Source organism: Symphalangus syndactylus, chromosome 5 (assembly GCF_028878055.3).
Source record: "Symphalangus syndactylus isolate Jambi chromosome 5, NHGRI_mSymSyn1-v2.1_pri, whole genome shotgun sequence".
In the NCBI taxonomy this organism is placed as follows: domain Eukaryota; kingdom Metazoa; phylum Chordata; class Mammalia; order Primates; family Hylobatidae; genus Symphalangus; species Symphalangus syndactylus.
In genome coordinates, this window is record NC_072427.2 from 129,227,585 (window position 1) to 129,245,729 (window position 18,145).

An 18,145-nucleotide genomic window follows, 5' to 3' on the forward strand; every position below is an offset into this window, starting at 1 on the left:
TATAGAGTTAGGAATTTGTCTTCTAGTGAAAACCTTGAAGTTTTTTGACCAGGAGCTAACAAAGCCATGTTTTCTAGGAAGGCTGCAGAAAGTGTGCAGAAAGAATGAGGGTTAGGGAGAGTGGGAGACTTTAGGCAGAGGAAGTGATTGATAGGCTATGGTAATAATCCAGGAATGAGGCATTGGAGACCTGAGGAGAGTAGTGGCAGTGCTGTCCCTAGGGCCTGTAAAAGTCTCAATTTTCCATTAGGTTATAGTAATGCAGTTAGATAAATGGTGCTAAAATTACTTTTCATAAGTTTTATGTAATACTGTGCAAAGGAAACCTTGTTACAGGGATATATTTTCAGCGATTAATGCTTGCATATTGTATTTGCATAATATGTCACATAGAAAGGTCTGCTTAAAGATTTCGTGCACATTTTCAGAAGTCTGGAATGTATGAGGCTTTACAAGGTGTTTTTTAAGTTTCTGTATCTCTTCTAAGTTCTTTATTAGAACAACTTGCTTTATAAGGGGCTACCACAGAATGAATGCTTATCTACCTGACCCATTTCTCTTTTCTGTAACTATGGTGGATGTCTTTGTCAGTTAGATGTAATGTTGAGATTCTTCATCCATACTGTTTACAGGTTTGTTTTTGTTTTGTTTTGTTTTGTGTTTTTGAGGCAGGGTCTCACTCTGTCATCCAGGCTGTAGTGCAGTGGCACCATCTTGGCTTACTGCAACCTCTGCCTCCCAGCTTCAAGCGATTCTCCTGCCTCAGCCTCCTTAGTAGCTGGGATTACAGGCACCTGCCACTACACCCAGCTAATTTTTGTATTTTTAGTGGAGACGGGGTTTCATTATTTTGGCCAGGCTGGTCTCGAACTTCTGACCTCAAGTGATCCATCTGCCTTGGCCTCCCAAAGTGTTGGGATTAGAGGCATGAGCCATGGTACCTGGCCCCTCTTTACAGTTTCTTTGCTGAGCATATGTACTTTAATCCTTTATTTCTAAAGACCATTTCTTTTTCTCTTTTTATCTCCTCAGATTACTAATTCATTTTCTCTTGAAACCCCGTCTCTACTAAAAATACAAAAAATTAGCCAGGCGTGGTGGAGGGCGCCTGTAGTCCCAGCTACTTGGGAGGCTGAGGCAGGAGAATGGCATGAACCCGGGAGGCGGAGCTGGCAGTGAGCCGAGATCACGCCACTGCACTGTAGCCTGGGCAACAGAGCCAGACTCCGTCTCAAAAAAAAAAAAAAAGATTTTTGTTTTGTTTTGTTTGAAAGGAAAAAATGATCACGGTGCTTGCTATTAAAGATAGGAGTGGAAAAAGATGAAAGAAATTATAGTTATTTTGAGCCATCCGAGGAAAGTAAGAAGAAATTTTCATATATTAGTTTTAAGAGGGAAGTCTGGCGCAATTCTTATTTTCTCCCAAATGTATCATTGTATTAAAAGAGATAAATTAGGTACTTAGAAAATGTGATTTTTTGACAGTTTTCTAGTTCTGATTAGCAAAAATTTGGAACTGAGACCTAGGTAGAAAGTAGCTTTATGTCTTGACAAATATTTTCTATTTATAATTATTTAATAACTAAAATGTGTACACTGGTGATGCTTATATATGAGGGATTTGCTGTTGTGCAGAGATTTAGGTATGAACATTACACTTAGGCCTAGAGTGAATGCTGGTCAGTACTGCTGAACCATGAAACCCTTGGATTTCGACGCCAGAACCAGTGAGTATCTTGAAGTCCTTTAACCCGTGAGATCCTCTGTCATCTCTTTGATTAGATTGTACATTATAAGCATTAACTTCAGACTTTGCTTTGGAGAATCCTACAGACTATTAAGGCTTATAAACAAACTCCTTAGGTTAGCATTGCACAAAATTATGTTGTTCTGATTTGAAACTGTCCAAATTTGTATTGCTAAATATCCCCTGATCTACTGTCTTGGAGATCAAATGTTTGTGTTCCATTTGACTCCAGGTTCCTCAGGTCTTGCAGACTTTGGGCTTTCTCTATTTGCCTGTCCTCTAGTTGTCTACTTTGTGGCAGTACTATAGTTGTTGGCTGTGAAGAGAGCAGAGACAATAGAAGGGAGTTGGTCAGGAGGCCTGGTGAGGGTGGTGGGAATGAGACAGAATTTGGGAGCAAAGGAAAAGAGTAATTGAAATATTTCTTGCAGTTCTCATTATTTTTGCTTATTTTATACTTCTGTTTTTTTTAAAATCATTTTTTCTTTTCTTTTTTCTTTTTTTCAGAAACCCCATTTCATTTCACTTTGCCTAAAGAAGGTGATACCATCCCACCATTGACTGGTGCAACCCCACCTCTTATTGGGCATCTAAAATTGGAGCCCAAGAGACACAGTACTCCTATTGGTGAGTGAATAAAAAGTAATGATATTTAAGGCAGAATTTCTGAGATATCATTATCTACACAAGTGATATTTTAGATCTGAGGAGTTGGGTCTGGCTAGTAAGGTTGATTTTTTTTTTTTTTTTTTTTTTTTTTTTTTGAGACGGAGTCTCGCTCTGTCGCCCAGGCTGGAGTGCAGTGGCGCAATCTCGGCTCACTGCAAGCTCCGCCTCCCGGGTTCACGCCATTCTCCTGCCTCAGCCTCTCTGAGTAGCTGGGACTACAGGCGCCCGCCACCACGCCCGGCTAATTTTTTTTGTATTTTTAGTAGAGACGGGGTTTCACCTGGTCTCGATCTCCTGACCTCGTGATCCGCCCGCCTCGGCCTCCCAAAGTGCTGGGATTACAAGCGTGAGCCACCGCGCCCGGCCGGTTGATTTTTGTTTTAGGGAGAATAGGGTTATGAAGTCTGGTTCTGCGATTTTACTACTAGGAGATGAGGGGTAAAGAGGGGAAGGAAAGAAAGGGTGGAGGGAAGTAAGAAAGAAAGAGAATACTTAAAAGAATTTTATCTTATTACTTTCAAGGCAGTAGAATCTGCTTGGAACAGGAAGTAGGGTAGAAGTACTATTTATTCAATACCTTGGCTAATTAATCAGTCTGCTGCTTGACAGGGCAAGAAAACTTAGATCCTCCTTCCCTGAAGCAGCCAGTAGTCTTCAACATTAACCTATTTGTTTTCTCTAGTCAGTGCTGGGAGGTAACAATCATGCCGTCTGGAGTCTCCTGCTACCTATGCCTGATGCTGGCAGATGTGGGTTGGCTGAGGGCTCATGCAGCATCCTTTGTCCAGATGCAGAAGTGGAACTGAATCCTGTTGCTCCTCTTAAGACCAGGTGTCAATACTAGTTCGTAGTTGTTGATACTTATGACAGGGATCTATCCTAGGAACCTCCTTCAGTCCTGCAGAGCTGTGGAGCCAAACAGGCAAATTGATGACCTTGAATTGCTGTTTTTTGTGTTTGTATTTTAGTGTTCTTTTTTTCTTCCTCCTTGCCTCACTTCTTTCAGGTATCAGCAACTATCCAGAAAGCACCATAGCAACCAGTGACGTCATGTCTGAAAGCATGGTGGAGACCCATGATCCCATACTTGGGAGTGAAAAAGGGGATTCTGGGGCTGCCCCAGACATGGATGATAAATTATGTCTAAGAATGAAACTGGTTAGTCCTGAGACTGAGGCGAGTGAAGAGTCTTTGCAGTTCAACCTGGAAAGTAAGTTTTATGTTAATCTTGGGTAATTAGTAGCTGCAGATCATCTGGGGAGTATTGATTATAATCTAGTTATAATAATTGATACTTCTATATTTATAAATGTATTTGTAAAGTCTTACACTCATAGATTTAATTCTTTGCTTTTGGCCAGCCTGTCATGTTACTAAAGATACTCTGTTTTATAATCTCCATGTTATAGCTTGTTTCTATTAAGTCTGTTCCTATGTAATTGGTTTCCCTGTTCAGAAAGACTTCAGAATAGGGTAGAAAACTTTAGGACTGTCAGAAATTCTGACTAGATTAATGTTGATTCTTTCTCACATGAATTAGAAGTTGTTTGGTAGGGCTAGAATAAAGAGAGGATACAAGGGAGGGATGCAAAGTAGGGACCAGATGCTGAAAGGCTTTTTACATCATGCTGAGAAGCCGAAGAATTTTAGGCAAGGGAGTAATATGATCAGATTTTCCTTTAAAAAAAGCATCAGCTGAGTCTTTCAAAACCTTGTGCCTTTGTGCATGATGGTTCCTTTTCCTTGCATTTCCCATATTCTGTTCTCCTGCCTGGTAAATTCTACCCACTCTTTAACCAGAAAGTGAGGTCATTGGTAGTGGAGCTGGAGATGAGGGATGAATTTGAGGGGTGAGTAGGCAGACTCATGGTGCCAGGTGAATATGGAAGTAAGGGAGAGGAAAAAAAGAGAGAATGACTCTTCACATATACTGTATCATCTCATTTCCATAATAGTACTCCCAAGTAGGTATCTGCATTTTCATTTTATTGATGAGGAAACAGAGTAAGAGAGGTTTTTAAGTTACATGTCTAAGGTCACAATAATTGGTGCTAGGTAGAGGTGGAATTTGAGTCAGACCTAACTCTGAAGCTTGTAATTTTTTCATTCCAGGTAATTTGTAAAAGCTGTGTAAGGGGGATTAGAAGAGGAAGAAATCTCATAAAGGAGATTATAAAGGAACGTTCAGAGAGAAGGAGAACTAGGAGGGTATATGAAGCCATGGAAGCCTATAGGGAGGAGAGTTACAAGAAGATAATGTCAGGCACTGGAGCAAGTTTAGTAAGATGTGTCTGGAAATATACTTTGACTTTGGCAATTAGGATCCATTTGGTGACTCTAGCAAGAGCCATTTCAGTGCAGCAGTTGGGGTGGGAGCTATACTGAAAGTAATTGAGGAAGGAGGAGGAAGAGGAAATGAGGCTGCAAATGTACTCTCTACTTTTGAGAAGTTTATGTGAGAGAAGAAGAGAAAATATGGTGAGTTAGAGGGAAATGCAGGGTTGAGAGAGGATTTGTTATTTTTAGGCTGGGAGAGGCCTGAGCAAGTTTATAGATTTTAACCCATTTGTGCCTAGTGTTCCACTATTGGAACGCTAAGCTTGTAGGAGTTATTTATATCCTACTGCTCAAGGTCATCACCAAGGTCTGATTTTTCACACAAAAAAATTTGCAACCTCCAGCATAAATGGGTTAAGGAAGGATCCAAAAGAGGGAGGCATAGATTAAAGACGAGGGAATTGGGGGAAACGGTTGATGAATTAAGGCCCTGAAGGAGTTGGGAGGGGAAGCTATTGAAGACTACACAGAATAGGTTGGATAAGCAGGACTTCTTCTTCCCTGAGACCAGAGAAAAGTAATTTTAGCTAATACATTTTTAGCTCTTACTGTATGCCAGGTACTTCACATGTATAGCTCATTAAATCTCATAACAAGCCTATGAACTAGATCCTATTATTATCCTCCTTTTACAGATGAGGAAACCGAGGCACAGGAAGGTTGAGCACCTTCCCTAGACATAGCTAGTAAATGGAGTAGCCTGGACACAAATCCAGGAAGTCTGGTTCCAAATCTTTAATGCTGTGGTACTTAACTGATTTGAATCTTAGCAACTCAGTAGGCCGAGTTAAAGTATTACATGGTTCCATCCTTACTGTCATCTTCTCTGGAATAAATAAGGGCTTATTGCCAGGCATGGTGGTTGGTGCACTCCTATAATCCCAGCAATGCCAGAGGCTGAGGTGGGAGGTGTGCTTAAACCCAGGAGTACAAGACCAGCCTGGGCAACATAGTGAGATCTCATCTCAAAAAAATAAAAATTTTAAAAAGCGTTTGTCGAGAGAGAGTATATGATAGCCTTAAATCTTACTTTACCTTTGGATCTGAAATTACAACTAGCTAAGTGTTAAGGATGATTATATCAGTAAATTTTACTACCTTTCCTAATACCAGAAGCATAGTATCAAGGACTGTATTCAGTGTTACTTACATCATTTCATTCTCACAACAAACTTTTGAGGCTTGTTGTGTTTTTATCTTATAGAGGAGGAAACTGAGACTCAAAATGACAAAGTAGTTTACTCCTAGGTTGGACTATTAAGTGCAACAGCCAGGGTGTGAGCCAGGTTTCTATTTCAGAGCCAGGGCTCTAACTGAATTTCAGCTGCCTCCCTGATGGACTGTTTAGATTATGTTGGGTGATGAATATTTTAGAAATAACTAAAAAACATTTAAGGGTTGTTTTCTCTAAGGCTGGTATAAATTGTAAATGAACAAATTTTAATCCCTTGAAATTAGTGACATTGTTGTGAGAATATGGGATTTTTTTCAGTATGACCTTTAATTTGTTGCTGCATGTTCTTGAATATGTCCTTTTTGTTTTCTTTTTTTTTTTTTTTGAGACAAGGCTTCTCTCTGTCACCCAGGCTGGAGTGCAGTGAGGTGATCTTGGCTCACTGCAGCCTCCATCTCCCAGGCTCAAGCGATCCTCCCATCTTAGCCCCCTGAGTAGCTGGGACTACAGGCACGCCACCACCCATGCCTGGTTAATTTTTGTATTTATTATAGAGATGGGGTTTCGCCATGTTAGCCAGGCTGGTGTTGAACTCCTGGGCTCAAGCGATCCTCCTGCCTTGGCCTCTCAAAGTATTGGGATTACATGCGTGAGCCACCATGCCTGGCCACCCTTTATTTTTGGTGTCTGTCCTAAAGCACGTTGGGAAGAACTTGGGTACCTTCTGTTTGTGGGTGCTCTGAAAACTATTTAAAATTAGTTCATCAACCTAAAATATTTTCTACGTATTTTATTAAGTTCTTTCATTTCTAATTTGTTTTTAATATGATATAAATTTAAAAAATTTTTTGGTTTTTAATTTTGTATTATTACATACTTTTTAAACTTCTTATATGGGCAGAGATGAATTGGGATTCAGAAGTTTAATTTTCATTTAAGAATGTTACTGCTGGCCGGGTGTGGTGGCTCATGCCTGTAATCCCAGCACTTTGGGAGGCTGAGGCAGGTGGATCACCTGAGGTCAGGAGTTCGAGACCAGCCTGGCCAAGATGGTGAAACCCCATCTCTACTAAAAATATAAAAATTAGCCAGGCATGGTGGTGGGCACCTGTAATCCCAGCTACTCGGGAGGCTAAGGCAGCAGAATCTCTTGAACCTGAGAGGCAGAGGTTGCAGTGAGCTGAGATCATGCCACTGCACTCCAGCCTGAGCGACAGAATGAGACTCTGTCTCAAAAAAAACCAAAAAACAAAAAACAATATTACTGCTAAGGGCTAGGTGTCATAGCTCGTATGTGTAATCCCAGCACGTTGGGAACCTGAGGCGGGTGAATCACCTGAGATTGGAAGTTTGAGACCAGCCTGGCCAATGTGGTGAAATCCCATCTCTACTAAAAATACAAAAATTAGCTGGGTGTGGTGGTGCACACCTGTAATCCCAGCTACTCGGGAGGGTGAGGCATGAGAATCGCTTGAACCCAAGAGAAACAGGTTGCAGCAAGTCGAGATTATGCCACTGCACTCTAGCCTGGGCAACGGAGTAAGACTCTGTCTCCAAAAAAAAAAAAAAAAAAAAAGTTATTCATTGTATTGTATTTCTTGCCAATCTTATTAGTCTTTTATAGGAAGTTTGAAAGAAAATTGATTGGTGGAAGTGAGAAAAACTTGTACATTAAAATTACAAGAAATAGCCAGCCAGGCGCAGTGGCTCTTGCCTGTAATCCCAGCACTTTGGGAGACCGAGGCAGGCGGATCATGAGGTCAGGAGATCGAGACCATCCTGGCTAACACGGTGAAACCCCGTCTCTACTAAAAATACAAAAAAATTAGCTGGGCGTGGTGGCGGGCGCCTGTAGTTTCAGCTGCTAGGGAGGCTGAGGCAGAATGGCGTGAACCTGGGAGGCAGAGCTTGCAGTGAGCCGAGATTGCGCCACTGCACTCCAGCCTGGGCGACAGAGTGAGACTCCATCTCAAAAAAAAAAAAAAAAAAAAAAATTAAAAAAAATCTGGCCTGCACTGCAGCCTGGGTGATAGAGCGAGACTCCGTCTCAAAACAAACAAACAAAAAACAAGAAATCTGGCAGATCACTTGATTTCAGGAGTTTGAGACCAGCTTGGGAAACATGGCAACACCCTGTCTTTGCCAAAAAATACAAAAAATTAGCTGGATGTGGTGGCGCATGCCTGTAGTCTCAGCTACTCGGAGGCTGAGGCACCAGAATTGCTTGAACCCGAGAGGCGGAGGTTGCAGTGAGCTGAGATCACGGCGCTGCACTCCAGCTTGGGCGATAGAGTGAGACTCTCTCAAAATAAATAAATAAATAAATAAATAAAATTACAAGAAATGTTTGTATGTTTATACTTATTAATTTTACTTATTTTTATTTCTTTTTGTTACCTGTTGCAAATACTAGTAGAGCAGAGTGAAGGTTTTAGGTGTGATACTAACTAAATTCTGTTTCTCTTTCCTTTCTCTCCTTGGTTTTGTTTTTATTCAGAGCCTGCAACTGATGAAAGAAAAAATGGATCTACTGCTGTTGCTGAGTCTGTTGCCAGGTAACCAAAGCTGGATGCTATTTAGAGTTTAATACGAAGCTACTGGTAATGAGGGTAGATGGTTTATCAACAAAGGAAAAAAGTTAAAATGAAAAAGTTAAAATGAGACTCTTTCATAAAGGATTTAGCAATGTTCTGAATGGATCATAGACTTCTTAATTAATACTTTTTTAACTGCAGTGAAGCTTTTTTCTACACCTAGAACTAAGATAATTGAAATGTCTTTTCTTTTGTTCATGTGAGAGTTCCTCTCCCCCCTTTTTTCTGTTGCTGATACAAGAGTCTCCACAATCTCAGGATTGTTGATCCAATTGATGAGACAAAGAAGGATTAACGAGATAGCTACAGACCTTGTTCCTTCTGCAGTGGCATACTCAGCTGCAGCCTCAGGTCATTTTCTCTTCTGCCTGCCAAATTAACTACTATGTTGAGCTGTTATTTTTGCTTTGTCATGAATGTTGTAATGCTTTGAGGACGAGTATGACCCCATACTGAGGTTTTGGTTGGTAAGCTTTGCCATCTGGTGGCTGTGAGAGTACAATTGTTTCAGGCATGAGTCATCCAGCATGAAAACACTAATAGCAGTTGGTGAAATATAGGCAAGAATTCTTTTTTTATTTTCTTTTTTATTTTTTGAGCAGAATCTTGCTGTGTTGCCCAGGCTGGAGTGCAGTGGTGTGATCATGGCTCACTGCGACCTCAACATCCTGACCTCCAGTGATCTTCCTGCCTCAGCCACCTGAGTAGCTGGGGCTACAGGCATGTACCACCTCATCTGACTAATTTTTGTATTTTTTGTAGAGATGAGGATCTTACTATGTTGCCCAGGCTGGCATTGAACTCTTGGGCTCAAGTGATCTGCCTGCCTTTACTTCCCAAAGTGCTAGGATTACAGATGTGAGCCACCATGCCCCACCAAGAATTCTTAAATTAGAGGCTAGGCGGGTACTGTAAATAACTAAAGTGGCTAGGTACAAGACAGAGTGTTGAGGACAATGGCAAACTGAATGTATGGTCCATGTGAAAGGGTGTGCCCCACTCAACTCCAGCCAGTAGTTGTCATGCGAGACTGCAAACTTATTGTTGCCACATCTTTGTTTTTAAAAAGAAATCTGGATTTTTTTTTTTTTTTTTTTTTTGAGACGGAGTCTTGCTCTGTCACCCAGGCTGGAGTGCAGTGGCGCAATCTCGGCTCACTGCAAGCTCTGCCTCCCGGGTTCACGCCATTCTCCTGCCTCAGCCTCTCCCAGTAGCTGGGACTACAGGCGCCCACCACCATGCCCGGCTAATTTTTTTTTGTATTTTTAGTAGAGACGGGGTTTCACCGTGGTCTGGATCTCTTGACCTCGTGATCCGCCCGCCTCAGCCTCCCAAAGTGCTGGGATTACAAGCGTGAGCCACCGCGCCCGGCCAAGAAATCTGGATTTTTTAAAATATCAAATAAAAGAGGCCTGTGGACTAAATGTGACCTCACTTGTGAGTTTCTGACCTTTTTCAAAGTCTTTTGATCTGTTCTTAACTATGTCTTAGAGAGATTAGTTCCTCTCTGGGCTATTGTATATTTAATCTGAAAGATAAGTATGTTAGAGTCCTTTTTCATTTGAAGATCCCTTAATGATAGGTAGTCTTAGAAGTTGAAGAAAGTGGAGTGTGTATCTGGTCCATTTGGCTTTAACAGAATTTTTGGGCAGGAATAAGTTGTTATTAGTCTGTACATGTGCATATTCAGAGGGAACAGAGTATGTTGTTGAAGCTTCTAGAACTCAGGGTAGAAAGTAGAGAGGAGAAAATAAGGAAAAACTTTGAGCAGAGAGTTGGAATGGTGGATCATAGAATGAGATGAAATTTTTTATATTGTTGTGAAGAAAATTTTCTATGTAAGAATCTAAATTAAAAAAAATTTGACTTGTTTGCTGTTGGGTTCACTCTAACAAATCATCTAAAGTAAGCTCTGTCACAATACTGGAAGTGGTCCTTGGTTCATCTGCATTTAGGTGGAGATTTTTTGTTTGTTTGTTTGTTTGTTTGAGACAGGGTCTCACTTTGTCAACCAGGCTGCAGTGCAGTGGTGGGATCACAGTTCACTGCAGCCTTGACCTCCCAGGCTCAAGTGATCCTCCTGCCTCAACCCCAGAAGGAGCTGGGACTACAGGCACCTGCCACCAGGGGCTAATTTTTGTATTTTTAGTAGAGATGGGGTTTCGTCATGTTTCCCAGGCTAGTCTCTAACTCCTGAAGCTCAAGTGATCCGCCTGGCTCAGCCTCCCAAAGTGGTAGGATTACAGGTATAAGCCACCGTGTCCAGCCTACGTGAAGCTTTTAAGTGTTGTTTGTAACTGTACTGTGTTCTAATTACTTGCTGTCACCTTATTTCTTAATCATTTTACTATAGAAGGTTTCAAGCATATACGAAAGTAGAGAGAGTAGTATAATGGACTGCCATGTATTCATCACCCAGTTGCAAAAATTTCTTATGGCCAGTCTTGATTCATTTATATTTCCAGCACCCCCCTCCCTACTGAATGATTTTGAAGATAATTTCAGCATTATATAATTTTATCTGAAATACTTCAGTGCTGTCTCCAAAAGATAAGGATTCTTATTTTAAACTTAACCATATTACTATTATCATACTTTAAAAAATTGACAATGGTTCCTTAATATCATAAAATATTCAATGTTCAGATTTCTCTGATTGTCTCATAAATGGTGCTTTACAGTTTGACTCAAGATCTAAATAAGGTCCACGTATTGCATTTGGTTATGTCTCTTTAAGTCTTTTAAAATACAGAGTACCCCTCCAGTCTTTTTTTTTTTTTTTTTTTTTTTTTGCCTCTTGCTTGCAAATTATTTGTTGAAGGTACAGATTGTTGTATGGTTTTCTACATTCTGGATTTTGCTGATTGCATCTTTATGGTATTTAATACAGTCCTCTGTCCACTTTATTTCCAGTGAACCTTGAGAATTTTAAATTATGCTAATTCAAAACAAGTATGGAGAATTTGCATTTTGGTGTAAGGTGGTTTGGAGTTTGATATGCAGAGAAAGCATTTTATTTCCTCTGTGCATAAAAGGATAATCTCCAAAAGTACTTTTCAAAGTTAACAATATATTGCTTTAATATATTGTCTTAGTCCCCAGAAGACCATGTCTGTGTTTAGCTGTATCTGTGAAGCCAGGCAAGAGAATGAGGCTCGAAGTGAGGATCCCCCCACTGCACCCATCAGGTAAGCATTATTTTTATAGAATCTTTTGGGCTCCATTGGTTCACAAAATGTTTGGTGCCCAAATCCTAATATGTACTGTGCTATGGTTTGAATGTGGCATGTGTTGGAAACTTAACCCCCAGTGCAACAGTGTTGAGAGGTAATTAGTGGTATTGGTATAAAGCTACAGAAGTTGGCCACACATACACAAAAAAGAGGTAATTAGGTCATGGGGGCACTGCCCATATGTATGCATTAAGGCTGTTACAGTGAGCATGGGTTGATTATAAAAGGCTGAAGGGGTAGTTTGGCCCCCTTTCCACCTTCTTGAATGCACCCTCACCATGTGATGCCTTCCACCGTGTTACAATGCAGCTAGAAGGCCCTCACCAGCTGGCCGTCTAGATGCTAGTGCCATGTCCTTGGACATTTCAGCATTCAGAACCATGAGCCAAATCCTGTAAATCTCTTTTCTTTATAAATTTCCCAGTCTGGTGGGAATTCTGTTATAGCAGCAGAAAACAGACTAAGATGTACTGCTACTATTTTGTGAGCTTGAGCTTACCTTTTTTTTTATGCCTTGAGGGACTATAATGTATTCTGGATGGATTCATGAGCTGTCATGAGAAATTTTGTTAAATATTTTATAGATACACATTTTTGTCTTTATCTACCAGTTGTATCAATTTGAAATGACTGACTTCATAAATGTATTTATTAATTTATTTTGAGATAGGGTCTCACTCTGTCACCCAGGCTGGGGTGAAGTGGCGTGAACATGGCTCACTGAAGCCTTTACCTCCTGTTCTTCAGCCTCCCAAATAGCTAGAACCACAAGCATGTGCCACCATACAGGCTAATTTTTCTGTTCTTTGTGGAGATGGCTTCTCACTATGTTGCGCAGTCTGGTTTCAAACTCCTGGGATCAAGCAGTCCTCCCACCTTGGCATCCAGAAGTGTTAGGAATACAAGTGTGAGCCACCATGCCTTGCTTATGAAAATAATTTATATAATTCCTCATTTCTCAGATTAGTTTTTCTTATTTTGGAAATCATGTTTACTTTTAACAGACTTTTTATTTCTCCTTAGTTTCCCACAGAGCAAAATATGAGATGTTTAACATCCCAAATTTAAAGTTTTTCAACTTAATGGAATTAATTTTTCTGTAATTTCTTTTTCTTTTTAGAGACAGGGTCTCACTCGGTCAACCAGGCTGAGGTGCAGTGGTGCAGTAGTAGCTTATGGCAGCCCCAAATGCCTAGGCTCAAGCAACCCTCCTGCCTCAACCCCCTCAGTGGCTAGGACTACAGGCATGTGCTGCTGTGTCTGGCTAATTTTTTTTTTTTTTTTCAACTTTTTGTAGAGACAGGGTCTCACTATGTTGCCCAGGCTGGTCTCAAACTCCTGGGCTCAAGTGATCCTCCTGCCTCGTCTTCCCAACTTGCTAGAATTACAGACATGAGCAACTGTGCTTAGCCCCATAATTTCTTTACTCCATAATCTCTTAGAACAGTTCTGAGGCAGGAAAAAAGTTTTGAGTTACAGGCCTTTATCTCTATTTAAATAATTAAGGAGGCAGCCGGCCACAGTGGCTCACGCCTGTAATCCCAGCACTTGGAGGCCAAAGCATGAGGATTACTTGAGGCCAGGAGTTTGAGATGAGCCTGGGTGACATAGTGAGACCCTGTTTCTACCAAGAAAAAAAAGAAAAAAAAAAAAAAAGCCGGATGTGGTGGCATGCACTTGTGGTCCCAGCTACTTGGAAGACTGAAGTGGGATGATCGGTTGAACCTGGGAGCTCGAGGCTGCAGGGAGCTGTGGTCTCGCCACTGCACTTTAGCCTGGGGAACAGAGGGAGACTGTGTCTTTAAAAAAAAATTTAAAAAAGTATCTTGTATGGAATATATGATACTTATATTTAGTGTAGAGAAATAAGTAATGGCAGTGGAAAAGGACCTGTATTTTCATTATGAAGTGAGTATCTTTCACCTCTAAAATTCAGTGATTTTGTAATTAGACAATGTGATAATGTTTTGTCAGTAGGTATATCACTAATAGTGATATAAGTAGCATGATTTAGCCAGGCGCGGTGGCACTTTGGTAGACCAAGGTGGGTGGATGGCCTGAGCTCCGGAGTTGGAGACCAGCCTGGGCATCATGGTGAAACTTCATCTCTACAAAAAGTACAAAATTAGCCAGGTGTGGTGGTGCATCCCTGTAGAGGCCAGGAGTTAGTGACCAGCCTGGCCAACATGGTAAAACCCTGTCTCTACTAAAAATATAAAAATTAGCCAGGCAGGGTGGTCCATGCTTGTAGTCTCAGCTACTCTGGAGGCTAAGGCATGAGAATCACTTGAACCCTGGAGGTGGAGGTTGCAGTGAGCCAAGATGGTGCCACTGCACTACAGCCTGGGCGAGAGAGTGAGAGTTATGTCTTATCCATTAAAAAAAAAAAAAAAAAAGTAATAGGTAGCATAATTTCTAAATTTCTATGTTCATTATTGAAAGAAATATTTAAAATAAATAAGTCAGTGCTTTAAATGGGCATTCTGAATAAGTGTGAGCTTGTTGATATTCTTGGGAATCATGATCCTGAAATCATGTGATTTTAAAAGTGGTGTAGTAATGACCCAGCTATTACTAAATTTATTGATGTCATTGTATTGCCTTGCTTTTTTATTAAAGCGTTTTAAAATAGAGGTGCCAAGATGTTGGTTATATTGTTTAACCTTGGTGGAGCAAAAACCTAGGAATCTAGCTGGATTTGATTCCAGATGCCTCATAAACAGAGCTACACTCAGAATAGAATAGTTAGACATTTGTTAAATATGGAGATGTATTCTTCCCTATTTCAATTTGAATTAATTTTTTTTTTTTTTTTTGAGATGGAGTCTTGGTCTGTCACCCAGGCTGGAAGTGCAGTAGGGCGATCTTGGCTCACTGCAACCTCCACCTCCCGGATTCAAGGGATTCTCTTGCCTCAGCCTCCCAAGTAGCTGGGACTACAGGTGTATGCCACCACACACGGCTAATTTTTTTGTATTTTCAGTAGAGACGGGGTTTTGCCATGTTGGCCAGGCAGGTCTCGAACTCCTCACCTCAGGTGGTCCACCCGTCTTGGCTTCCCAAAGTGCTGGGATTACTGGCGTGAGCCACTGTGCCCAGCCTAAAATTTACTTTCTTAGCATCAGTTTCTAAGTCTGGCATACAATGACCAAAGTAGAATTGCATAACTGGAACAAATGGAGAGGGAGAGAGGTATGGCACTTCCTATAATTTATTGGATTGCTGTAGAAGTAAAATTCCATTCAGGTATTCTAACCTGAATAAACAGCTTCTGAGGTGTCTTAGTCTCTTTGGGCTGCTACAACAAACTGCCATAGGCTAGATAGCTTATAAACAAAGGAATTCATTTCTCTCATTTCTGGAGGCTGAGAAGTTCTAGATCAAAGCACTGGTAGATTTGGTGTCTGGTGAGGGCCTGCTTCCTGGTTTGTAGACAGCTGTTCTCACATGGCAGCTGGGGGCAAGAGAGCTCTCTGAGGTCTCTTTTATAAGGGCACTAACCCTATTCATGAGAGCTCTGCCTCTTAATACCATCACCTTGGGGGTTAGGATTTAATATATGAGTCTTGGGGTGAAGGGGACATAGACATTTAGTCTGTAGCATGAGATAAAATTTATAAGCTTGTTTAGGATAGGAAACAACAATAATTGAATTCCTAAAATCAAGTCCTGGCTCTTCTGGCTTTTGAATCCTTTCCTTCTTGCTCAGCCATTGGTATGTTAGATATCTTAAAGATTTAAATATGAATATTTAGTTGATATTAAAGGTGAACTGAGTCTCTTTAATTGCATTGTCTTATGCATCTAATATTGATTGAGCATCTGCTATGCTCAATATTTTACATATATGAACATTTATAAACCTCGTAAGAGGTAAGTGCTACTCATGGTAGGTGTCTCCTGGTGGTCTTGTTCTTACTTCTTCTTCATTGGACCATATATTCTCATTCAGTTGAGGTTCCTGAGAGATAGGACACAAACTGTAACAACCAAATGTATACTAAGCTCTTCTTGGCTAGATCTCTATTCCAAATCCCTCTTTGAGCTCCTGTTCTGGTAGGCTGAGCTAAACAATATAGAAACCTCAGAAACTTCTTTTTTCCTTTTCCTTTAAGATCTAGAGCAGAGCAATCCCTGAAGAGCACTTCCTGCTTCCTTTACTCTACCTACCTAGGAAAGCTGAGATCCTAAGGATAAGAGCTTCTGTCAAATAGGAGACAGCCCTAACTCTATCTTTTTCTGGCCACATACTTAAATCAACATATGACATAGTTTCTAGGCTCCTTATCGTCCTTCATGTTACCTTCTGGGTTTATCTGCAGTTTATGCCTTGTAAACTGTCATGCCCAGAACTGAAACAGATATTCCAGATGTGGTCTTAGCATGGTCAGTTCAGAATGGATTCCTTTTATCTTTATTCTGGCTATTATACATGTAATGGAGCCTAAAACTGCACTATGTTGATTTAATCTGGGTAGATTTTGCAATTAATTGATTCAGAGAACATTCAGTCTTCTGTTCAAAGTACATGTATTAAGCATCTATTTTATATTAAGCTGTGAGTTAGGTGTTTTAAATATAAAGACTGATAAGACATGATTGTGAAATTTCTGTTGACTTGGAGTTAGCCTGGACGTTTTTATTCTGGAGAATTGTTAGGGATATTTAAGAAAGCTCCTAGTCACTTCGGAAATCGTGGTATGTGGTTTGTAGGAGACATTCAGCAAATGCTTGTGGAATAAAGGAACAAATCACTGATACCCAAATGGGATGACTTATGAAAAGGGCTATATCTTGAGAAACCAATTCATTCTGAAATGTTTAGTTGTAGATATATCAGTATAGCTGACAAAACTAGAATCTACCTACAGCTTTATCCTTTATAAGTCAGATTTTCTTTCCTAAAAATATTGTTCAGGTGGGGATAAGCAGTATCTAGAATGCTAGGAATCAGTTAAGGAATGTTAGAACCATTCATAAGGCCAGATGAGACATCTTGACTTAATTGATCTTTTTTCAAAATGGATCCCTAAGTTGCCCTTCATTGTCTATGACTTCAGTAATGGGTTTACATCTTTTTGTTTACTTCATTTTTCTGCATCAAGTTTCAGAGTTCATAGCTAGTGATGGGAAGAAATTTTATGACTCTTCTATCATCATGGTGGAATTGTTCTATCTACCATCATTTTTTTTACAGGAGTGAAATTATAATGAGAGGCCTCCCAAGGTGATAATGCTTGGCTACCTGACTTTCTCCCTTCCTTACATTTCTCAAATTGTCAAAATATGGCTCCTCCCTTGCCACTACACACACACATGCATGCATACACAAACACGTTCACACATACACTTGCTTAATTGACATGGCTTCTTTATATGTTGCATTTTCAGGGGGAACTTGCTCCACTTTCCAAGTTCTCAAGGAGAAGAGGAGAAGGAAAGATTGGAGGGTGACCATACAATCAGGCAGAGTCAACAGCCTATGAAGCCCGTTAGTCCTGTCAAGGACCCTGTTTCTCCTGCTTCCCAGAAGATGGTCATACAAGGGCCATCCAGTCCTCAAGGAGAGGCAATGGTGACAGATGTGCTAGAAGACCAGAAAGAAGGACGGAATACTAATCAGGAAAATCCTAGTAAGGCCTTGATTGAAAGGCCCAGCCAAAATAACATAGGAATCCAAACCATGGAGTGTTCCTTGAGGGTCCCAGAAACTGTTTCAGCAGCAACCCAGACTATAAAGAATGTGTGTGAGCAGGGGACCAGTACAGTGGACCAGAACTTTGGAAAGCAAGATGCCACAGTTCAGACTGAGAGGGGGAGTGGTGAGAAACCAGTCAGTGCTCCTGGTGATGATACAGAGTCGCTCCATAGCCAGGTGAGAGAACATACTAGGGTGCATCAGAGGCCTTGTTTTTTACTTTCAGGATTCTCAGAGAATTTAAATTGTGGCATGTCTACCTAATGACAATTCTTGACAGTTTTGTACAGAACAGTGGTTAAAAGACAAAAACAACTTTTCTAAGATACAGATATGGTAGTGAAATTGTGGGTAGGTATAGCCATTAGATAGTCTTTTAGGGAAAATGTAGTATTGCTACAGTTTTTTAGGTAGGTCTTTACTGGAGAAGAAAGCCAGAGATTCAGCCTGGGTCCTGTAATACTCTTCTACATTCACTCTTTTCCTTCTCCATAATTTTTTATCTTCCGTTCTAACCATCAGATCTAATTTTCTCTCCCTTAAGTCTATTTCATCATGGTTCTCAGGAATTCAGAGAGTAGAAGGTAAGGGGGAAAGAAGCAGCACGAAGAATAGTGTATTTCAGTATATGAAACAGAAAGAATGGTAACAGGAATAGAGAGAGAGATGGGGAAAAGTCCCCAGGTGACCAGG

General features: G+C 40.6%; 1 protein-coding gene across 12 annotated transcripts in view; it reads left to right on the plus strand.

Annotated features, from left to right (window-relative positions):
- Positions 1–18,145, plus strand: part of TP53BP1 (tumor protein p53 binding protein 1) — a 113,746-nt gene that overhangs the window by 65,770 nt on the left and 29,831 nt on the right. For 11 of the 12 annotated variants that reach the window (XR_008657798.2, XM_063639541.1, XM_055278934.2 and 8 more), the window contains 5 exons: positions 2,255–2,374; positions 3,423–3,626; positions 8,425–8,482; positions 11,617–11,709; positions 17,146–17,629. Coding sequence is in view for 11 of the 12 variants with exons in the window: in XM_063639541.1 (XP_063495611.1) it covers positions 2,255–2,374; positions 3,423–3,626; positions 8,425–8,482; positions 11,617–11,709; positions 17,146–17,629 (959 nt within the window). In the remaining variant the exon portion in view is untranslated. Of the gene's footprint in view, positions 1–2,254; positions 2,375–3,106; positions 3,248–3,422; positions 3,627–8,424; positions 8,483–11,616; positions 11,710–17,145; positions 17,630–18,145 lie in introns of those variants that run through there. The other variant, XM_055278942.2, reaches the window with a different exon arrangement.